The 25,529-nt window shown below is 35.4% G+C and overlaps 1 protein-coding gene across 2 annotated transcripts; it reads right to left on the reverse strand.

Annotated features, from left to right (window-relative positions):
* Positions 1 to 1,061: 1,061 nt before the first annotated feature.
* Positions 1,062 to 21,496, reverse strand: LOC137408482 (uncharacterized). 2 transcript variants are annotated; one of them, XM_068095026.1, is made up of 9 exons: positions 21,334 to 21,496; positions 13,286 to 13,573; positions 12,552 to 12,666; positions 10,685 to 10,807; positions 7,745 to 7,908; positions 4,584 to 4,729; positions 3,792 to 4,001; positions 2,803 to 2,915; positions 1,062 to 1,464 (listed from the first exon to the last, which is right to left on the reverse strand). In XM_068095026.1, the coding sequence occupies exons 1-9, from the start codon at positions 21,397 to 21,399 to the stop codon at positions 1,208 to 1,210; spliced, it is 1,482 nt and encodes a 493-aa protein (XP_067951127.1). In that variant the 5' UTR covers positions 21,400 to 21,496; the 3' UTR covers positions 1,062 to 1,207. The 2 variants fall into 2 exon arrangements, with proteins under 2 accessions (XP_067951127.1, XP_067951125.1); XM_068095024.1 differs by having other exon boundaries at positions 7,745 to 7,947.
* Between the last annotated feature and the right edge of the window lie 4,033 nt (positions 21,497 to 25,529).

Genomic DNA, 25,529 nt, shown 5'->3' on the forward strand with positions numbered 1-25,529 from the left:
TTTCTAAAAAAAATTTTGTGTGAGTTCATTTTTAAATCAATATGAATTACATAACTCGACATGCTTAGAGCTCAAATCTCTAGCTAACTTTATAGGTGCATATAAGCAAGTTTAAACCATAACTGTCACGTACAACTTTTATCGTATTTTCCAGATAAATCAGACAAGCTGATTCCGATTTTGTACTCAAAATAAAGATTGCTCTACTAACCTTCAAAGTCATTAAGGCTTTTATAAAGCGATTCCATATCCGTCTCGAAAACAACACATACGGCATTACAAGCTCCACCCATAAATATGTGACAAAACCTAGCTTTTGCAGGAACGGAAGTTAGGGGGAGGTTTAGTCCAATTTAGAATTATAGAGATGAGTGTCTTAAAATCCATTATTATCTAAATCCAGCATGTAAAATAATTTCAGTCTTTTAAGAAAGGTATATAAACTATATTCAAAATTGCTTGTAGCTTGTTACATGATGTTTAAATAGGCTGAGCGCCGAGAAAAATGAGCTCAAAAAGCGCGGTTTTATCACAAGCTAGTGTTGTTATCGCGCTTTTTTGAGGTCATTTTTAAATATGTAGTGTTAAACAGCTCATCTACCTTTCAGAAAAGACTGAGATTAATTTTAAGGCTGAATTTAGATAAAAATGGATAATAATGGGAAACCAAAAAGAATGAGATGATAGTGGCAATTCAAATATAGAAAGACATAGTGTGTAAAATAACTTTCTGACTTGCTCAGCGAATATAGTTTTAAATGCATAACTAATACAGTATTGAGAGAGTACATCAGTTTTTGTACCTTGACATCTTAGTTATTCCAAAGAGTTATAATTATGCCCTTTGTAATTTTCTTAATTTTTCCTGTATGACCCTGAATTAGTGTTTTGAAAAAAAAGTTGCATTTTATCATTTAAAATTATTTTTCAATAAAAGATCTTTAATATGCTTCATTAAAATAAATCTTTTCTAGCAAAATAAAATACTTTAATGGCTTCAAGATTGGCAAAAATAAAAATTGAAGATATTTATTTTGCTAATTTTTAGCAGGCATGTAATATGGGCTATCATCAACATTTTATTGCCATGAGAAATTCTATAGTAAAAGCCTGATACAAGTATGCAAAGAAGACAGAGTAAATAAAACAATGATTTCCATAACAATCAAAAGAACACAGCGATGGTTTCAGTTTCCCACAGTTCATCTTAGACTTCGATGCTGCCTTCACTGTCATATTCACTTATCCTGTCTCTCCGCACTCTCAGATCCAGTGTTGGCATTTGTGACAAAGACAGTGAAGAAGTTCTGCGAGCTGGAATTATGTCATCATAGCATGGCGGGCCATCGAACCCTTCAGGTACTGCAATATCGGAATTAAACACAGAATCATCCGGATTGGGGTCGAAAGACGATTTCTCTTGGTTTGTTGGCTCTGCTGGTTCTTCATCAAATTCGTAATATCCTGAAATAGGCAATTTAGTTTGTAGGCTCCAGCTCACCTTCATATGACCTTTGTCAGGCCGTAAATTCTTCAGCTTTGATGGTCAACTGGCCAGTATTTGTCCAATTTAGTGGACAAGATTGCCAAAATGAAAGCAGACTACCAAACAAATGTGGTCAACCGGATTGAGTCGGGGAACGTGAAAAAAATGTTGATAAGATAAGAAAAGATATGAGAGATGTTGATTGGATAACAAGGGATATGAGAGATGTTGATTGGATAAGAAGGGATATGGGAGATGTTGATTGGATAACAAAGGATATGAGAGATGTTGATTGGATAAGAAGGGATATGAGAGATGTTGATAGGATAAGAAGGGATATGGGAGATGTTGATTGGATAACAAGGGATATGGGAGATGTTGATTGGATAACAAGGGACATGAGAGATGTTGGTTGGATAAGAAGGTATATGAGAGGTGTTGATTGGATACGAAGGGATATGAGAGATGTTGATTGGATAAGAAGGGATATGAGAGATGTTGATTGGATAAGAAGGGATATGAGAGATGTTGATTGGATAGGAAGAGTTATGGGAGATGTTGATTGGATAACAAGGGACATGAGAGATGTTGATTGGATAAGAAGGGATATGAGAGATGTTGATTGGATAAGAAGGGATATGAGAGATGTTGATTGGATAAGAAGGGATACGAGAGATGTTGATTGGATAAGAAGATATATGAGAGATGTTGATTGGATAAGAAGGAATATGAGAGATGTTGATTGGATAAGAAGGTATATAAGATATGTTGATTGGATAAGAAGGGATATAAGATATGTTGATTGGATAAGAAGGGATATGAGATATGTGGATTGAATAAGAAGAGTTATGGTGTTGCTGCAAATTCCATTTGTGTTACTTTCTTATGTACCATATAGAGTGTTTATAATTTGTGATTTAGGCAGACACTTGGTAGATAGGGAGCATAATAGCAAAAATGCCTCACAACTTCTGTTTTTATAATCTTGAATGTAACAAACAGTGCCTTGTGATTGTAAAATGTTTTAGATAAATTTTAAAGTGTTGGAAACTCAGTTAATAGCTTTAGATTAGTAGAACATGGCTACCCAGTGATGCAGTTTCCTGTTCTGACCATTCCTTCTGAGAGCACAGAACTCATTGAATCCAGCTATAATGTGCTTGTCCCAATGCACCCCACTCTACCCTACTATAGCATTCAATATATTAAACAAACCAACAAACTTGGCCAGGTTCACTGACAACTGCTATGAACGCCTGTCAGCATTTGACCATGAGATAAATCGCCTTGTTAACGATAGTTTGAAAAGTAACTACCTTGTAGGAAAGGATTTCTATTAGGAAGGCCTAACTGGTCAATGGAAGTTGCCTCCTCTGGCTCCGGATTGGTGAAAGAGTCAATGAAAGAATCTGTGCCAAGAACTAGCTCTCTGTAAAAAGAGGTCAGATATCTTACCATTAAGGTTAGATTTGTCTCAACTGAATTCCTAACAGGAATGAAATACCCTCCTTATTAATTCCACTACCTTAAAACTGTCAAAACATTTTTAAAACAAAACAAAACAGTATTTGTACGGATATGGGTGGCAAGGCAAAAAGTTAAAAAAACTTTCTCAAATGGTTTTGTGGAGAAAGGAAGGAGTTTTCTACATAGGCACCTTCATGCAGTGAGACATACAAAAACTAAAACGAGCTCTAAAATACGCGGTTTGCACTATAACTATCACATGGTGCAAATTAAATAACTTTAAGGTGCAAACTGCAAGTAGAATATTTGATAAGCGCTTGTACTGCCTGGTCAGTGTTATTTTTAAAACTGATCTCATGCGTAAAGCACACCCAAAGACATCCTGCTCAAGTGGCCAGCAGTGAAAAATTTGATCAACTAATCCATAAAACTTGATGATTAAACTAAGTGAGTAAAGTACGATGTTCAACAAATGTAAATTGGAGTTGTACAATCATGATAATTTTATATGTTACTTCGGAAATTACATTAACCGTTATTAAAACTAGTAACTCGGCAGTCTATTGTATTGGGAGAGAGCTTCAGGTGTGCTGATTAAGTGCAGAGTATGAATATGGATGGTCGATCACTTAAGATGTTGGAGTGTATGTTTACCATGCTGAATGTTGTGAGTTTGAACCCTAAGTGATGCAATCCTTTTTCCCTACCTTTAACCGTAACTACGGGCAGACCAACGGGTGGACATGACGCTTATAATACCCCTTCCTTCAAATACAACTATTCCAATTATACATCCCGTCAGAGAGAGATTTCAAATTTCAGATTTCAAATGAGTTACCGATGAGAGGGTCCTCCTTTGTTCTTCCTCATAGTAGCGGTCACTTCATCAAAATTCTCCCAATTGTTTCGGTAATTCTCTCTGCCTGGTACTCTGTTCAAAGTCATTGAGTCACTCCTTTGTACTGCGGATGCGCCGGAAGGTCGCCGCAGTGGGCGGGACTTACTTGTGTCACCGGAAGTCGATCTTTGCCTCACCACTTTTGGTGTCCTATAAAAAACATCAAACAAGCTTACATATTTTGAGAATTAGATTATATTTGGATTATATATGCTTGCAGTAGCTAAAGCGCATCCAAATAGTGGCTATGTATGCAAATAATAAGCCGACCTACGCCACTATTAGATTAAGCATAGGATTTGTTTTTTCTTTAGAGAGAAGATAATTCCAATGGAGTCAGAATCCATATTCAGTATTCAAAGCACAGCTGGTCGTCCTAAATATCCTGATCTAAAAAAGCTGATTTATGCTGATATTGTTTAACTAATTGGAGTCATGTTCTCTCAGTATATACAAAAACAATCATGACTCAGGTAATTTCCTGTAATTCATCATTCTACATGTTTATGTCAACTCACTATGGTTTTTTCTAGCTCTCCTATAACATGATACAGAGTGTTATAAATAATATATATAATAATTTAATGTAAGATGGAATCACGCAATTTAGTTTGTAACATACTAAAATATAGTGAGGTATATTGTAATGGTGTCAAGGTTAAGTGCAACCCATAAAACACTGTAGTAGTCTTCTCTTGCCGACTACTACCATACCAATATTACAGCCCTTACTTGATGATAGTCCCAGTGCCATCACTTCTCTCGCCGTTGTGAAGGTTAGGATGTGACTTGGTGCCAGACGACATCCCAGGGGCTACAAGAGCTGTCCTCGATGTTCCTCTAGTGATTCCTTCCTGAGAAGGATTTCTGGTTCTTTTCTAAAAACACACAAAGTGTTAAACGCAAGTAAAATACAATCGTAAATGTTTTGAAGGCCAGTAGGAAATATACAAGTACAGTAATATTTCAACTTACGAGTGCTCCAACGTACGAGAAACTTGAGATACGAGCCAGCTTTCAAGCAAGTTTTAGCACTAACATACGAGCCATATTTGAGATACGAGCACTTGAGTCAGTTGCCAAGTATGCCGGAGGTGTTTTATGAGAACAGCATCACTCTGTATTTTTCAACTGCTCAGGTTATACTGTTGTACCGTGTTTTTTGTGCACGATTTTCTGTGCAGAATTATGTGAATTAAAAGTACTGTGCGTAGACCGAAAGTTTGCCAGTAAAATGAAAGATAATACAAAGAAAAAGCAAATGATAACAGTCGATATTAAACGGAAAAATATTGAAAAATATGCGAAATGTGTATGCGTGATTCAGCTAGCTCGGCAATATGACAGAAATACATTCATAATTATCAAACAGAAGGATTATATTCAGGGCATTTAGTTCGCAAAAGGACTAACCATAGTTTCTAAACGGTGCAGCGATCTTCACGACCGCTGATGGCATTGGACAAACAATTGGCCGGTGACAGCGTAACGGAAACGATGCTATGTGAAAAGGCCGGCGCTATCTATCCAAACTGTTTAATAAACATTCGGACAAGTTGGCTAATGGTCGTGCGCTAACCATTTGTGACGACACCTGTGTTCGTCCTAATCGCAACATGTTGAAAGGGCGACAAAGGCAAACGTCCTTAGATAGGTTTATCTTAAAACGGCCGGCTAGTCGTGAAAGCGAAAAAAAAGGAAAAATTTCTCGCTAACCAGCGAGAAATTTCAAACTATTAACGCCGAAGAAATTTTAATTACGTTTAGTTGAAAATGAAAGTTTGCTTTTAGGTTTGCTTCTAAGTTTGTCTTTTAACACTTTGATAAAATCCAAATTTATCAAAGTCAACTGTTGTAACGAAAGATAACTTATATCTCCCTCCCTGGCAAATGCGAGTGTTAACTGCTATTGTATGTATTTAATTTTACATTTTAATTAATCACATTTCCTTGCATTATTTTTTATTTGTTGCTTTTTGAAAGCATGTAGTACGTAAGGACAATAACTAACATGTTCTTTCTGTTACAATATCTTGTTTTGAGTGTTTTATTTGCTTTTTTTAGAGTATGGAAACCAATCAATATATATTTAATTGTTCTATATATAAATGAATTGCACTAACATGCGAGTAAATTGACATACGAGCTCAGTCTCGGAACGCATTAAGCTCGTAAGTTGAAGTATGACTGTAGGGGGGTACAACTCTTACAACTTAATCAAATAACACAATCAAATGATTCAAGGAGTTCTTGATTCAGTAAAGTTTGTAACAATTAAATTTGCAGAATTCAATGGATTTTATGGATTTAAGTATCCAAATAGGCAGTTCATTTGCACTGTTGTATGCGATACGCTTACAGCTTGTCATCGGGGTCAACATCGGGGTCAACATCGGGGTCAACATCGAGGTCAACATCGAGGTCAACATCGGGGACAACACTAGGGTTTAAAGCTAACGGAACACAAAAAACTGGTGGTTAAAATAAAAGGTGATGGATTCATAAATGATTGTGAAAGATAATTACTGTTTGCTGTTGCCACCCCTTCATTGTAAATCACCATACAAGTTTTTAGCAAATTGGAGCTAATTGGTGTGATTCCACTTTTTATTTTAAAAATATTTTGTAACCCAATTTGACTAAAAATGCTCAACCGATGAACTCAGTATGAATTATAAATAGGCACAGTATAAACATACATCTAAAAAATATATATGATCTAATATAATATATATAATTTACTATATAATATATATAACACATATAGTATATGTGTAATATATAAATAAATTAAAAAAATCTGGGAAGTCGGATTTTAAATTTTTTGCTATAAATCTGCTTTGGTTTCCTACACAAACATAAATATATATAACGTTGACCCTCCGAATTCCATTCAACATAAAAATTTATGTAAAGGTGTGAAGTTTTTGCTTCATACATTGTAAAAAATTTCATATAATGTAAAGCGTGAAGTCAGTAAAAGTTTTCAAATCCAGTTTAAATAGCGGGCATTTTGTTGTTAGCTTTAAAAATATTGCTTTCACTGTTGAAGGATTTGAGAGAGAAAATGACGTATAGGGTTATCTCTATTATATATACTAGTACCCTGGCAGTTTAGTTCACTGTGAGAGACCGTCAGGGGTTTCAATAAAGCACAGATAATAAAGAGCTACAAAATTATTTGGTGTAGGTGTTAGAATTTAGGTCTACCAATTAGACTGAATGTCACAAGTTGGCCGATAGCTATATTTTATATATAGCATTAAACTGTTTTACAAAGAAAGGGGCGGATACACTCCGCTCTTATTATAGTAAAGTTGTATTTTTGTTTTACTTTATTTAGATACAAAAGACATTTTTAATTTTTCTCGTTTTGCAAAATGAACTTTGCTGTTTAGAATAAAAAAGAAACTGGAGGTAAATTGACATTAAAGGTGGGCGTTCTCCTTAACTCATAAAGTTACGAACCAATCATGGACCATTAACTGAGTGAACATGATAAGCAAAATGAAAGAAGGTGTTGATACAAACAACTAATACTACAGATCCTTAGATTAAAAAATTTCATCTTTTTCTTTTTGAAAAACCAAAGGGGTGAGTTTGGAAAGTTCTAGGAACAGATTAGACAATTTACAGGTAATTTACTGTTTGTATAACGTAAAATCCCTATAACATAAACTTTCTCGGAACGGATTGTTTATGTTGTGGGAGCACCTACTGTATTAAAAATATTGCACCATGCAATATGAATATTGCTTCATTAGCAATTTGACATTAGCAAATGACCCATCATATACATTATACAGGTTACTTAGCTTTTCAAAGCAGCCTTCCGAATTTTAACCTATTTACAAAATATTTGGAGTTGTCCAACTCTGAATCATGATACCTACATTATTGGTGACACCAGCACCAAATCGAGTGTACGGAGGAGATCCTAAGTCAGAGTCTCCAGTATCCTGAATGGTGGCATTTGCCAGGTTTCTATGTCTATTGTGTGATGCTATTTCAGGACTGGAGAGCAGAGGTGCCTGACTCGTAGCACTGGATGATCGTCCTATATCAAATATGGAGGGGGGATTTGGAGAGTTCTTTCCTGAAAATAATGTACCCAAAGGCTAGGCGGCAAGCTTCAAGCAGGAAGCATTAAATTATTGATGTTAACTTGATAGCATCATTGAAGCATGACGTAGATGTTTCTGGAAAAATATACAGTCAAACATGGATAACTCGAACTTCAAGGGACCGAGCAAAAGTGTTCGAATTATCAGAGCGTTCAAGTTATCAGAGCACTGTCACAAGTCCATATATTTACTTATTTATTAGTAGATACATGTACATATACAAACTATAATATAAATCAAAAGCGCAAATGGCTTGTTTCAAATTAAATGCTTCTAATGTAAAGTTTAAAACGTTTTCATGAAAAAGTATAGAGATTTTTCTATCACTTGAGATTGGTTTGTTGTTTGAGGTGATGTTAATGCCAGGACGTTTTTCAGATTGACATTGGCAAAACTCGATCGTTGTTGAAATGCTCAAAAGAAAAGACATTTTTTTCTTTTGGGGTTTTACCCACGATCAATTTTGCCGTTTTTTCTTGAAGTTTATGCAGATTACCTTACTTTACCTGAGATTCGTTAAGAGCAACACTCCGATGCAGTTCAATTAGAAGTTTTACGAGGTTTTACGGTACATTCTATATCACTCACGCTTTTTAAATAGATACTTATTGAATGTACACACATATTCTGTGTTTAGGTCAAACGATGAATAGTTTTTTTGTAGCTCAGACAACGTATACGTTTAATTACATCATTTTTTAAGACATTTTAAACATTCAATATTCCGACGTTGATTCAACACGGAATCAACGTCGGAAAACTATTCATCACGGGCTAGCCGGGTCACGCACTCAAGGATTTTCGCCACGCACATACAAAACAACATGCGATTTTTGTTTTGTATGTGCGTGGCGAAAATCCTTGCGCGCGTGACCCGGTTAGCCCGTGCTATTCATCGTATCGCAGTATAAATCAAATTTCACCAAACTTTTAGAAAAGTCGTTGACAAAAATATTTTGCCGATGGTGGTAATAACGACGCTTATGAATTACGAAAAGATGAAGTTTACCTCTATGGCTTTGAATAAAGTGATTTTCTAAAGCGATAACAACCGTTTCGGTAGCCGTTGGGCAAAAAACAGTTCGAATTAACAGTGTTGAGTTCGAGTTATCTATAGCAATTTATCATTACGTGGGAACGGACCAAAGGAAATGTTCGAATTAACCATGTGTTCGAGCTATCCGTGGACGAGTTATCCATGTTTGACTGTAGTAATAATATAGTAAATATAGTAATAAAATCAATTCTAAAATTAAATTTTTAGAATTGAATTTGAAACTGATTCTTTTTTAAAAATTATAAAAATTAATTTTTTCAAGTAAAATTTAAAAAATTGAGATCAGACAATAATTATAAAAATTACATCTTCATAATTTGTGCCTGTCTAATTATAGTCTGTATCAGTCTATAATTTTTATAAATATATAAAAATCATATCTTTATGATTCTGATTTGAGCTCAATTTTGAATATTGATAGTCAATGTTATCCATGACACCTTTACATGAATTTCAACTGATTTATTACTAAACCAGGTCAGTAGGTACTGAAAAAACATGTCAAACTCACTCTTGCAGAGACGTTACAGTGGCTGAAAATTAAGGCACCTGCTATTCTGTGTCCACATTGCTAGTTGTGTTTATAAAACAGACTCTTATACTACCTCTATACAATGACATTGATTAATTTTTTTTCAATTCACAGGCTATGACTACTGCTTTACCACATCGCCATGATGTCATGTAGCCAACAAGTATGTTTGCCTACAGAAGTATGCTACATAAATCTCAATAAGTAAGGAGAGTTTTTGGTTTCTTCACAAATAATTCTCTTTTTCCCCATGTTGATGACCATTATCTATATTAGACTCATCGCAGGAAAGAGTTCACCAGTTACTCTCCACGCTATTCATACTTGTTGGTGCGGTATAAAAACATTGTGACCGTTGTTTCGTGTAAATTATGAAATATTTTTCATTGAAATGTTATGCTAACCAGCCATCTCTAGCTTGCAACAAACCAAATCATAGAAACCTGCAGCACAAAAGCTGAAATAAAAACAGGACTAGCAGTTGTAGGAGTGAACCTGTAATACGTCGAGCTAGGAAACCAATAGCATCCCAGCAGCCTTGCTTAGCCTTCCTTAGCTCAGATCCTAAACCGCTGTTAAGTTTGCTGAAAAGCAGAGCGACTATTTCAGACAACCTTATGGCCAGCTCGACAACAAATGAGTGCGGATGGTTATCCTATCTATGAGCTGTTTGAAGTTTTGACATTAATTAGCAGATGCATTTCTGACACCTCAATGTTGAGATCTTACCAACAAGCTGCCGATTCTAAGAGCTCATTTAGTAATGTTGACACGTAGGAATCAACCCAATCATTTAGCAGAACTAAGCTAAGATGACAAATTATCGATTGAGGTATTTTTTAATCGAAAATACCAAAAATATGAATTATATTTACTTTTTAAACTTTTAAAACCTTAATTAATAGAAATTTAATCAAGCTTGAATGTTTTGAGCTTTCTATGAACACTTATAGGGTTTATAGTTCACTTTGTGCGCTGTCAGTGCGCTGTCAGTGCGCTGTCAGGGTAGAATATTGAAGCATACTAATCAAAGTACATGAAGTAGTGATGCGCAACACCAACTGGCCTCTAGTACTTCAACCGAACAATTTATTAGTCTTAACATAGTGGTTACACTTACTCAGTGTACCGTTATGAACCACATCTGGTACAGATCGGGAGTTGCCCACTCCTGCAATAGTTGCGCTTAGTGCAGCATTCCTGTCAACTTTGTAGAAGATTTCTGAGCCATCTTCAACTGCTCCTAAAATAAATACAGGCTTGGAGAGTGTTATGGTTGTCTGTAAATCTACAGATACTTTTCATCTCTGTCCATGACAATCTCTGATTACTAAGTGTATTAGCAACTTGTTTATTACAGCCTATTAAAGTCAAATTAGTATATGTATTTATTTGGATGTCTATGATAGTCTGTATTAGTCTTTAAAAGTCTATGATAATCTGCATCAGTTTTTGGAAGTCTATGATAATCCACATCAATTTTTGGAAGTCTATGATAGTCTGTATTAGTCTTTGGAAGCGTATGATAATCTGTATCCCTCTTGGGAAGTCCACAATAGTCTTATAATTAAGTTCTTTTTGTTTCAGTTGCTTATGACAGCCTATGATAGTTTATTTAATCTGTGTAATTAGCTGATTATGGCAGTTTATGATAACATATAATAGCAAACAGAAAGTGAACAGTCATAGAAGTCTGTCAATGTGACAATGACTAATGGCACCTTCTAAAGATCCCATATGGTGAGCTCTGAACTTTGAAATTTGTCTATGGTTGCTTTAGAACACTCTAATAGTCTGTTGGTTATCAGACTGGCAGGCTGAAATGACCTTTTTATGACATTTTTACGAACAGTCTGCGAAACTCGAAAGGCATAACAGTTTTCTCTTCGTATTTTGACAAACAAAACTAAATGATTTCGAAAGTAAGTCAGAAATCTGCTTGGAGATTTTTTTTATACAGTAGATGCTCCTACAACGTAAATAATCTGTTCCCAGAATGATTACGTTATAGGGATTTTACAGTATACGAACAGTAAAGTACATGTAAATTGCTTAATCTTTTCCAAAATCTTTCTAAACGTACCTTTTTGGTACTTCAAAATGAAACAAACTAAACTTAACTTTTCAATTTTATGACTGTGCAGTAACTGTGGTATTATTTGTTTGTAACTACAATTTTTTTCTTTTTTCTTATCAGTTACACATAGCTTAGAGTCCATGATTACGATAATTTTTGTGTTAAGTTGAGAGGAGCGCACATATTCAATTTATTTTTTTTCTCGCAGAAAGGTTTATGCTGCAAAAAATACTGTATATGCCTAAAATAAAGTAAAAAAGCATTATATACATCGTTTTCCCTTTCAAGTGTAGCAAGAGAAAAAATGATATTTTTAAGGCCAACTATAAGATTTTTTGGTTTTGAAATCAAATTTGAAAACTTGCCCTGACTTTACGCTTCGCGTTATATGGAACTTTTTACAAAGTATGATGCAAAGACTATATAAATTCTCTATATTAAGTGGAATTTTTACTATAATAAGAACCGTGTCTGTTCGTCCGTCTGTCCAAAAGCCACGATAAGAGCATTAGGTAAAAAGATTACCTCGCACAAGAATTGAACCCTCGGCTTCAGTTTCATAGACAAGCATACTACCACTACATCACTTGATCACCTTGCAAGTTTTGTATTAAACTATTTATATTATTTATATTTATATTATTAAACTTAATCTTAAATTATATTCATAATTTTTATATTCATGAAAAATTATGGATATAATGCTTTCCACATGACAACCTCTCATGATGCACAGGGGTGCTAGTTCACATAACATGAGGTTCACGTTATAGGAGTGTCTACTGTATTCACTTATGTTTTCAAAAAAACTATAAAGTAGATTATTTCTTGGAGTTAGCAAAGATAAATAATAGGACACTAAAGCACCTATAAGGCTAAAGAAATTGAAAGCTGAAGACAGTAGACTCACCTTCCGTATCATCGTTGTCAGTCCAAGTCGGAACCTGAGGCTTGCTTAAGTAGCTTAGGTTGTACGTGTTGGCAGCATTTTTCTTGTCAGCCATCTTCTTCTTTTTCACATACCACTGCAACGGTAAGTTGGCCATACTAACTAGACATGCCAAACTTTTTTAACGACAACCTTCTTACCTGTCTAATCATACATTTGGGTGTTCTAGGGCAGTGGTTCTTAACATGGATTCTATCGAACACTAAGGGCTAGATAACTTAGTTTCAGGGGTTCAGTGAAGGTCTCTCAATAACAATAACAAAAGCAAAAGTCACACTGATTAACAAGATCATATATTTATAGAAAAAAAATCTTGAGGAAAAGATCTTTGAACACAGTGATGTTAATACACTGTTCATTTTTTGCACCAGTCAAACATATACCTGTCTTGAATGGGAAAAATATCATTTTTTATTTTTTAATAAAGAAGGTTTTGGTAAAAACCCATATGCAACTGGTGGGGGTTCAGTATGTCCAACAAAGTTGAGAACCTCTGCACTAAAGGAATACATGCAGCAAAATCTCTACCTACATATGATCACCTCATGACATGCTAAGGAAATCCTCTCAAGTCGAGGCGTGACTGTATGTTTGAAATATGGTGAGCAAATTTGGAACAAATTTGCTCACCATATTTTAAGACAGAAACAACAAATATCGCATCAAAGCTAAAATACTAGTTCTAGGACACTCACTAAAACCGCTGCCAAGACCAAAACTATAAGCACTATCGGTATCAAAACCGACAGAGTGATCACAGTTGACAGATTGTTTGGTTCTGTCGTCTCAATAACTGGATCAAGACGTGGATTAGAGCCATTTATGGATGGTCCAGAGTTGGTGTCCATGCATGACCATGGGTCATAGTGTCCAGTGCACCATTTTCTTTTGTAGTCTTTGAGAGCTGCAGGTGGTGGTGGTGGATCCGGGATTTGTGGTGGACACACACTAAAGCAGTTGTCATAGATCTTCTGTGTACAGGTCTGTAAAAAGGTCAAGCAATACTTAGTTTGCTAAAGTATTCATAAATTTGTTGAATTCCTAGTTTCTGTTTGTATAAATGATGTTTACCCTTAATTTTTTTTTTTGATAATTTTTTGGTTGTTTTTGCTTAGTTTTTCTTTTTGCTTTTACAACTAATTTCTTTGGGAGTACATGCAGTCTTCAAAAGTTAACATATTGCATGTTAACAAGTTACTAACAAGCTACATGAGTGGCAGGTGCCAGAGAGATTGATTATTTTTCAGTTTGAATTATTAGAATTTCATACCAAACATATTATGTTAAAAATGGTTAATTCTTACCATGCAACACAATTATAGTTGTAGACAAGCTGAAATACTTATTGATCAGAAATGGTTTCAGGATGACACAATAAACGTAAACTGAGCAACCACTAAAAATTGATGTGATCTATTGGTCAGTCGCCTGCGTCAAACAAGGTTGCTGTTATGTATGACTATGACATGTTGGTAGCAAGTGTCTTACGAATCTATATATATGAAAATCTCAAAGTCCATCGATTGGTCTGCCCAGCTATAGCTATTAATAGTTAAGAATCAAATGTCCACTTCCTGCTGGTCTCGCAACCTCCCATTGAGTTACAGACGCAATTGAATAATTGGACGATATGAGTCATTATATAGGTAAAGCTTTCTCTCCGAGCTCTCATTAGTAAGTTTAGCAATACTAGCTTAAGTCTGGTTCCCATATACGTCGCAAAGCACCGGCGACAGCACCACAGGCTATTAGCCGTGAAATTGAAACCGACGTGCCGGGTAACGCCGGTAGTTGCCGGGGGCAACGCAAAAGTTTAGCGCTGTTCAAACTTCGCGAAGAGCCGCAGGCAAAACCTTCTTGAAATGCACTGTACAGGTGAAGGTCAGCACTATCAAAACGGCATGGCGGGCAAACCTTCTTATGGCATTATTAACGATGCAGCTTTATGTGAACATAAGCCCTCGAGCCTGGCATCATAAGCGTTTTGCTGCGCAGTTTTACCGCCGGAGTCTCGCAATCGATATGAAAACCAGGCTTTACACATATTAGTCATTGGCAATGTGACAGGCTAATGGCAAGCAACTATATTACCTGCCACTGTTTATAAGCTGTTTTTTAAATGCTTATAAACAGTGGCAGGTAAAGTGGTAAAATGTTTAATATGTTTCAAATGGTAAACAGGTTTACCATTGTAAACATCTGGTAACACTAAAGAATAGAATTTGCCAAACAACTTAAAAATGTGACAGAAAATTCTTGCGGCTTTTAAAAAAGTAACAGCTTCTTGCACTCTACGATCGTAAGAGCAATTTCCATCCATCTGAAGCCACTTTTGAATTAAAAAAAAACATTGCATTGCATAGGATTCGAACACACGAGTTTAAGTATGGCAGAACAGCAATCCAATGACTGCACCAATCAAACACCTCACCAAGTTTCGGAATAATCATACAGATAGTTATTACAAATGCTGATCTCTCACGGCTCACCAGATTATGATGAAACTAAATATAGATATGTTTGCCTTGGCCTGTCTTTAAAGCATAATATAGATGCTCTGTAATCTACTGCTATTTATAGCTGCTATTACCCTAGTAGATATACATTTAAGAGCCAACAGAATATATTGAATAATCAAACTGCTTTCAAATTCATAAATAAGTTCAAAGTAGGAATTGCTTAAGTTGTAATCGTGTATAAAGCAATAAAAACTGATTAACTAAAATGTTTTAAATGCATCAATTGAAAGTAGCATCTGTAACTATGGTAACAATGCACAACAATGCGTAATTTGAGAAAATCAGCTGTTATCAGCTCATGTTCTATTACAAACATTCATTGAGTAGACTAAACTGATTGTGGATTAAGATTCGAGCTTCACAATTTGCAAAAATCACAAGAAGATTCGATATTGCAAACAGACGATTCGCAATCTATAGCGATATTATTATTATGTAGAAAACACTAAATATTCGTTAATATTTATTTGTATTTTTATCTCGTAAGAAACTGTTTTGTGCTCATGATAATTAGAAACATGTATTTCATGAATGCACGTGTGCGTGGAAGGTCATGGAGGGAGTGTATTATAAAACTAAAAGGCCGTGAATTTTACTTCTAGTATTGTTCACTTTGAAAATCATCAAGTGTGAGATAAATCACTAGTACGAAATATATAATTTATACGACTGGCGATATCTCTTTAAATGGTGGCAATTTTCAAGTCGTCCGCCTTAAAAACCACACTAGACCATTAAATCACCATATCATGAAACTCTGATTAAAATATAGTTGTCTCCCCTGTAATTATTTAAGTTGCCATGAATTATCAATTGTAAAATACCAATCCTTATCAAGAGGGCGAGTTCACACAATGCCAATCCTTATCAAGAGGGCGAGTTCACACAATGCCAATCCTTATCAAGAGGGCGAGTTCACACAATGCCAATACCAATCCTTATCAAGAGGGCGAGTTCACACAATGCCAATCCTTAGCAAGAGGGCGAGTTCACACAATGCCAATCCTTATCAAGAGGGCGAGTTCACACAATGCCAATCCTTATCAAGAGGGCGAGTTCACACAATGCCAATCCTTATCAAGAGGGCGAGTTCACACAATGCCAATCCTTATCAAGAGGGCGAGTTCACACAATGCCAATCCTTATCAAGAGGGCGAGTTCACACAATGCCAATATCAATCCTTATCAAGAGGGCGAGTTCACACAATGCCAATGCACAACTTAAAGATGAACTTTTACAAAGTTTTAATAGATTGTATCAGAAGTATCGGTATTTTTCTAACATTTGAGATTGTTTTTTTTATGTTTAAAGTGATCTGATTGCAAGGATGTTTATAGATTAAAAAGATGTTTCAAGACAAAACTTGAACACGATTAAAACGCTCAGAAGAAAAATGCGTGTCGAAACAATGCTACTAATTTCGCGACTGCTTGTCTCTCTCTTGTCACTGATATCGGCTATTGCATTTGAGTTGCAGCATTAACCGTCTCTATTCTGTCGGTCTCTTTGCATCTATAGATGTCATAATCACACTTTCGCTTGATCTGAGCACTTTAACAGCGATAAAGTCTTGCTCCTTTTAATCTTGAAACATTCTAGCAGTTCGATCACCTCAAACGTAAAAAAAATTGCTATTAATAAAAAAATACCGTTGCTTTCTGATAAAATCTAGTAAAATTTTGTACAAGTGCATCTCTAATTTGAGGTCTAGTGAACAGTAATCTTTGCTCTTACCTGTGAATGACTGATGTTAGTTATTTATACTTGCTTAATACTCAGGAGCTAGTCTTGTTATTAACCTTAAGCTAACCCGTGATCAAGTGCTTTACTGCAATTTTCGAATCACATGTAACCATAAATGTCACGGGAACCACTCCATTAGCTCGCGCCATAGCGCCACATACAGTGTAGTCTATAGTTATTGGCAAGGAGACTGGCTTTTTTCACCATATATAGTATTGTGAATACATAGAAGACTTTTAAATCAGAGGGGACAATTTAACTGATCTCTATTGTAAGCTGTTAATCAACCAATAACATTCTTTATTGCTTGTTTGAAGTTGTATCGTAACGACTGTTGGCAAGTTGTACTTAGATTTTACTCTTTTTACGCTTTTAAAGTTATGATCTTTTTCTCTCAAGTTGATTCAAGATTGTGTGACTGTTAGCCTATGATTCTCAGTGCTAGCCTGTGATACTGTCACTTAGCCTGTGGTTCTGTGACTTAGCCTGTGATTCAGTGACTGTCAGCCTAAGACTCTGTTACTGTTAGCATATGGTTTCCTGAGTGTTAGCCTATGATTCCCTGAGTGTTAGCCTATGATTCCCTGAGTGTTAGCCTATGATTTCCTGAGTGTTAGCCTATGATTCCCTGAGTGTTAGCCTATGATTCCCTGAGTGTTAGCCTATGATTTCCTGAGTGTTAGCCTGCTATGATCTTTTTCTATCAGGCTGATCTCCCTTTCTCATCGTTTGAAACAACCAGGTGAAAGTTAAAACAATTGACCCTTGCGTTGTCTATCAGCACAAAGTCTGTTTTCAGGCTTTTTCAAGGAAAGACATGCTATGGCAACTTGAGAAATACAGACAACCTTTGTTTGTTCGGACTAATACAGACTATGTCACGCTCAGACAATAAAAACTGAATACTGTACTTTATGGTATATTATATGTATGCTGTATGGTATATATGGCATATATGGTATGATATACCTATACAGTATACATGAGAGTAAAATATGGTTATTCCTGTAATAGGGTACAGTATAATATTAATAACAGTAATGATAACAAACAAAATTTATAGTACAACGCTTTGAAGGGAAACTCATGCGCACGTCGTCTGTCACAAGAGTGGCCTGTCGGCTAATGTTGTTATTTTTTGGCCAGACATGGCCGCATCGGAAAATCACTGGACTCCAGACAATTGGAAGACTGAGGAAGTGAAGTTTGAAGAGGTGGGTGTTGACTATAGTAGGAAATTAAAACTTAAGTTTTAGTGATTTTCAAGTGTTATGGCTCGCTGCCAACATTGACAAAGATCTATAAAAATGTTAGTAACTCCCAAGGCAAGGCCTGTATCTGGTAAGCTCTGGTAGTTTACAGAGCATGAGCTACGTAGTTACCAGCTGTAGTTAAAAGCACAAATCAGTTGTGCAGCAGGCCTCACAAGGGATGCATATATGTATTTGCTCGCTGCTTATCGACCAATGTAATGTCAAGATTATTAGATCCCAAAGAAATATTCCCTATGGGATCTGATATCAATATGATCTTAAAATTAGAAAAATTTCTCCTAGCGTGTTAGTTTGCCTTCATCTACTATAACATGAGAATTGGCAACATAAACTGCAGCTATAAGTCTGTCATCTTGTAACTATTACTGTTTATTTCATCTGTAGTAGTACCCTGGCAGCTCGATGTGCTATGAGAGACCATCAGGTGTAATAACTATGCGCACAAGTATTCTACAATTGAAGTAAGGCTGTCGATTAGTGCAGGTGTTGGAGAATCGGTCTACCAAATTTAAATGCTATATGATGCAATCTTTTTCTCAAACATCCAACCACGGCTCTGGACGGATAAACGGATGAACAAACGAACACGGTTCTTATTATAGTAAAGGTTGTTCTGATGTTTTCAGTTTTCAACTTGGCAATATGAACCTAGACTAGTGAGTTAGTAGAATCATGTATCTCTTAATGCTGTCTTATTGGTTACAGCTAGCTGATGGGGCTAATAATTGCTTTGCTTGAGCAACACAACTAAATCTTGTTTTAGCGGTTGGACCAAAGTTGTGGCAGCCGCTTTGGAGAGATGATAAAACAGTAAGCAGATACACTCCGCCATCTGTGTCAGCAACAACACTCTGAAGTGCGACCAAAGCATAAGTATTAAGCATAAGAATTATTTGCTAGCAAATGGTAAAAATTAGATAATTAAAAATAATATTTTAGGTCATTTTGCAATGCTAAACACCACTTTTTATTTTTATATAAGTTACCACGGCAACTGAAAAGCAAAATAACAGCAAAAGATTTTTAAAGCTATCTAAACGAAGCAATTTCTTACCATTAGTTTATGTTAGCTTTCATACTGCTCGTGAAATGAAATTATTTTACATGCCTGTTAAGTTGGCTTGTTCGGTAAACTTATTAAAAAACTGCTGCCATGTTGAACAAATAAACCCTGTAATATAACTGATCAGCTAGAAAGATTTTGGTCAGCTTCAGGTATTGATGCTTCTCTGATTTCTGAAGGCAATACTAAGCTCAAAGATTTTAAAACCTGTATTGACCAAATGATGCACATACATGTGTACGATCACTGGTACTATAAGCTATTGTCTAGTCTATCTTTATACATATAAAAGTTTAAATCTCGTCAGTTTACTGTGTTAGTGAAAGTAAACATTAAGGAGAGTAGTGGATATAAGTATTTGGAACAGATCAGCGTTTCATTTTGTACACTAGTCGGAGCCGCATTCACTAAATAGCCCTAGCATTGCAAAAGAGATTATGACGACTTTTTATATGTACAAACTTTTCACGATCTGATTTTAGTATTAACACTTTGAAGCCTGGGCCCGAGATGAATCGGGAGTTATTTCTACCTGATCCTACGGCCAAGTAAACCTGACTGCATAGTTTCACTTTGTTTTTACATACTTTTGGTTTAGATAGGATTGTGAAATTTAGCGGCTTTGTGTGTAATACAACTTCAGTAGGATTCTGAAGTTTCAACTCAATTGAACCAGTAGTTCTTGAAATATTGCCAAAATACTGAGGGTGCATCTAACTGACGGAGGAATATCAATTATTTACTGACAGAAAGTTAGTTTCTAATGATACATTGCTTCAAATCATTGTATTCACTGGGTTTATAAGCTTCGAACAGATTCAGAGTTGCCCTCCGCCGATGAATTCACACTTTACCTTTCTAACAATTCGGTGTTGTCCTTTTTTAATTTTTCCCAGACTAGCGATGTACTCCTCAAAACAGAATTTGCTAAATTAGACTCGCTTTTGGGTCAAGGTAAACGTTTTATACACTTTTGTAATAACTCAGCAACGGTTCCTGATGAGTACGTTCTTTTTTTCTTTTCGTTATTCCTGGACTCTATATTACAAAACAACAACATAATTTACTACTTGCTATATAGTTACTACTTCAGAGGTTATATGAACGACAGTGCTTTTAGTAAAAAGACTTTTTCTATGCTAGAAGAGTTAAGCCTAGGAAGATGTTAGCACCAACTGGTGGGAAGCTGTACAAACAGTAGGTTTAATTATTTAATAAATAAGGTGATAAAATAAATAAAAAGGTAATTATCTCATCATTGTGATTTGAGCAATCTATCGTTGACAATAGTAGTTAGAATATACCAGCGTGGTAGTGTGATGAAAGGCGCCAAATTCTTTTTCCTCTATTGGGGTGAGCTTAACTGGGTATTATCAATTCGAATTCATCCGCAGTGAGCGTTTCTGTGACGTCGAATAATAGTTTCACAGCAAATACCTTCGCGCAAATTTTGCAAGGCGAAACGGCGTCGAATTCGTTCAGATTTTAACGTTTCTATGATTCGGAGTGGAGGAAACTCCCAATCCATTCAAAGCATGGAAACCCAGCAATTGTGGGATCAAAAATAGACAAAGCTAGAAAGCTTTTTCTCCTCAGCAACAAGAGCTTTACGATAAAATTATTCATTTCCTATCCATAACAAATATACACACTTTACCAGACTCGGTGTACTGCAATCATTATGTTTCTTCAGTTACCTCTAAAACATCACTTTTTTAAGAGGTGATAAAAAACCAATTTAATATAAATTATTTCTGTTTTTTTTTCATAGAGTTCTACAAGCTTGGTGTTTTACAAAGTTATTCAGTTCAGAAGGAGTTGTGCCCTCCTAAGTACTTATACAGTTGATGGATATTGTTAACACTGAGTAAGATCATGAGACTTTCTTGTATGTAGAAGACTGAGCTTCAAACTGTTAACCAAAGTGATGCTGAAGTCACGATTCTTTGATCACAAGAAAGACAAGCTTCACTATATCTGTTTCGACTGAGATGGGTATAATCTTGTCAGCGTACGTGCTTATAGGCTTTGGGACGGAAATAAACTATTTATTAGTCAATTATTTTTGTAGATTGTTTGCTGTTGGTCAAGAAAAGCTGATCAATAAAGTACATTAACATTTGTGAGGCTATCAGGCACTTACCGGATCTACCTGTCGAGGCAGTCTCAGGTGAACTAGAGTATTATGATCTCTCTTCTCAGACCTCATCTCACCTGTTTCACGCAGTTAAGAAGAGTTTAGTAATTACGCTAGCAGCTAGTAGGTAGGTTAGTTAACTTTAGACAGCCAGTCTACACTTGAATGGGCTTCTCTCTCATCTGTATTAGAAAGACAATGATTGTTGCCATAGCAACCGTTCAGGTTGAGTTACTCCTATGTGACTAATGCTCTGACGTGACGAGTGATTAAGAGAGATTTTATTGGATTCCTCAGAATCTTCAAGACCGCTTATGGCAAAACAGAGCTAGAGAATATGGGTTTGGTTTTAGTAAGGTTACACCATAGACCTATTAACTAAACATAGTTATATACTATACATATACTATATATAGTTATTAGGTCTATGGGTTACACTATCAACAACCTGCTTTCTATGAAACCTGTTCAAATCATTAAAACTGTACTTATTTCACTCTCCACCATTTCTCTTCTCTTCCTTCTATTGCTTTAAAGACTATAGCTGTAACTTATAATATATAACAACAATAATAGTATCAATACAGTAAGAAAAAAGCTTGCATATTTAGCGAAGCAGCTACTGGCTTTGATAATTCAAAAAAATTTGAAATAGTTAAGAGTTGGGGTGAGATAGGAAAGGCTGGTATTAAAGAAAAACATTAACTGAACACCTAGCTAAACAATAAATAAAAGTGTTGGAGTTGCCTTTCCTCTACTGCATATTTTTAAAGATTTTTTCACTGAATATACATGTAATTCAACAGGCCAATCTTAAATGACATTTCGTTTTCTAATCAGTAACATATGTATGCATAGATAGTAGAAGAGAAGATGTTCAACAGAGTGCAATGTTTTCAGCGTCTGATTGATACGAACCAAAATTAAAAGTTGCTACACCTGCCATTTTAATTGTCAAGTGTTTAACCACTACTAACAATAAGTTCCTACTGTAGCTTACACAATAGTTTAAGTAAGCCTTGATAGAAACAATTGTGAAAAATAAAGCTGTTGTCATTTTTCACAACTGTTTTACAAAATAACAAATACCAATTGTTACTTTCAAACATCAAAAAAGATTTAGCAATTTCTTTGCAAAATATTTAAAGATTGTTACTAAAACGATGGCAAGTTTTACAATATTTTTACTTTTATAATAACACCTAACATACTTTTAATTACTCAAGAAACATTGTTTAACCATAGACAGGTCTTTGGAGAGAATGCTAGTGTAAAAAATACTGACTGATATCAAACAGATTTAGCAAGTATAAAACGCTGAATCAACAGTGGAGTTGCCTGCCTAAAATTAAGCTCACAGTCTTGGCAATGGTTATGACAACTTGTAAGGCGTGTAACTACCCCAGATATTAATTTTTGAGTTTATCCGGGTAAAATGTAATAAGATTTTGTAGTCTTGGAGCTTATATATTTTTTGTGCAATTCACAACTTCAATATCCTTGCTGTAAGTAAAAACCTCTTTAATAGTGATACCGCATGTACCGCCACTCTTCAAATTTAGGGAAAGGTCAGAAATAATGGCACATCTGCACCTGATACTGCTAGAGAATTTAACAAATTTAGCAAAATTTTATTGTTTATGAAAAAAACTTTGTGGGTTTCATAAAGAATGAAATCTAGATAGCAATATAAATTTCATTATTAACATGAACTTTAGTCCAAACTAACTGACTACAAACTAAACACAAACAGAATAACCCTTTGATCTTATTAACAATGTGGAGAGAAGCAATATAAGGACATTTTGCTTCTGGTGTATCATTGCAGCTGTTCCTGTACAATTGTGTTATCCTTTGTTATCCAGTCAAATAAGTTAGTGAATGATACTATAAAGTGTGTTCAGAACAGCGTTGACAAGAAAAAAGCTTTGCTGAACTATTTTCCATTTATTCTTAAAATAAACTTTTCATGAAGAAAATTACAAGCAGGTGTTCAAGTCATATACAGTCAAACATGGATAACTCGCCCACGGATAGCTCGAACGCATGGTTAATTCGAATGGTTTCTTTGGTCCGTTCCCACGTAATGATAAATTGCTATAGATAACTCGAACTGAACACTGTTAATTCGAACTGTTTTTTTTCCCAACGGCTACCGAAACGGTTGTTATCGCTTTAGAAAATCACTTTATTCAAGGCCATAGAGGTAAACCTCATCTTTTCGTAATTCATAAGCGTCGTTATTACCACCATCGGCAAAATATTTTTGTCAACGACTTTTCTAAAGGTTTGGTGAAGTTTGATTTATACTGCTATACGATGAATAGCACGGGCTAGCCGGGTCACGCGCGCAAGGATTTTCGCCACGCACATACAAAACAAAAACAGCATGTTGTTTTTGTTTTGTATGTGCGTGGCGAAAATCCTTGAGTGCATGACCCGGCTAGCCCGTGATGAATAGTTTTCCGACGTTGATTCCGTGTTGAATCAATGTCGGAATGTTGAATGTTTAAAACGTCTTAAAATTGTTGTAATTAAACGTATACGTTGTCTTAGCTAAAAAAAAACTATTCATCGTTTGACCTAAACACAAAATACGTGTGTACATTCAATAAGTATCCATTCAAAAAGCGTGAGTGATATACAATGTACCGTAAAACCTCGTAAAACTTTTAATTGAACTGCCCGGAGTGTTGTTCTTAACGAATCCCAGGTAAAGTAAAGTAATCTTTGCATAAACTTTAAGAAAAATCGGCAAAATTGATCGTGGTTAAAACGCTCAAAAGAAAAAGATGTCTTTTCTTTTGAGCATTTCAACAACGATCAAGTTTTGCCAATGTCAATCTAAAAAACGTTCTGGCAATAACATCACCTCAAACAACAAACCAATCTCAAGTGATAGAAAAATCTCTATACTTTTTGATAAAAACGTTTTAAACTTTACATTAGAAGCATTTAATTTGAAACAAGCCATTTGTGCTTTTGATTTATATTATAGTTTGTATATGTACATGTATCTACTAATAAATAAGTAAATACATGGACTTGTGACAGTGCTCTGATAACTTGAACGCTCTGATAATTCGAACACTTTTGCTCGGTCCCGTGAAGTTCGAGTTATCCATGTTTGACTGTATCAAGTTCCAGTGAGCTAAAGGGTGCGCAACTCCCATTAATTAATGGGTGCGCAACTCCCTTTGGAGAAAGGCCGCATAGGTCCGAGTAGATAAAAGGTATGCAACTATAACTCACCAAAATAGGGTTCAACTTGCTTCATTTTACTTTTAAAATTAATTAAATAAAGGCTAGACAGGTTGTATTACCAATAGATGTATAACTCGCTTTAGTTAGAGAGTACGCAACTCCAAACAACTAAACTTGTCTGTTGATTTATTATTAAACTAATTAGGCACCTTGGCCAATATTATCTACATAATTAGGGTTTCTCAGTGGAAGTATGAGATTATGCAGCAAAAAATTATCTATAAGTGAGAGAGATGTTGCTTTCAAAAGAGAAATTTGCAGACAACAAAAGTCTGATCAAATATCTGTGGGCGAAAGCAAACTGGTCCACACTCTTTACCCGATGCTATAAAAGGCATTATAAGTTGATAAAGTTTTAAACAACACTTGATTGACTTTAGACAGGCAACAAACTGTATGAAAATTTTGAAGTTCAGCCTCTCATCATTGTTATTGCACAAAAAACTAAATGCAGAACACATTTTATTTCGTATGAGAAAATGATTCAAACAATACAACATTGTTTGAAGTTTTGCTTTCTAAAAATAGTTGCATAGGATCTGTACTCCTTCTTGATTGTGGTACCATATAAAATGTGTGCTACTACTTGAGTGTGGTATCATATAAGATGTGTACTACTTGAGTGTGGTACCATATAAGATGTGTACTACTACTTGAGGGTGGTAAAAATGTGGTATCCACATAGTTGCTTTGCCTGATGGAGCAATTCAAGGTGAAATGCTTTTCCTGTTACCACCCGTGGCTTTTTTGAGAACCTGTTCTTCACAGGCCATTCATTCTAGACCACTAGGCCATAGCTGCCATGACTGCACAACTGAGAGTTCGAAATAATTCTTTTTTCAATTTAGACTAATGTGTAGATCTTAACACAAGTACATTTGATCAATTAAAATTTTGAAATAAAAACAACAGCTTTGTGATAAAACTACTTTGGTTGT

The sequence above is a fragment of the Watersipora subatra genome, chromosome 11 (genome assembly GCF_963576615.1).
Source record: "Watersipora subatra chromosome 11, tzWatSuba1.1, whole genome shotgun sequence".
Taxonomy (NCBI): domain Eukaryota; kingdom Metazoa; phylum Bryozoa; class Gymnolaemata; order Cheilostomatida; family Watersiporidae; genus Watersipora; species Watersipora subatra.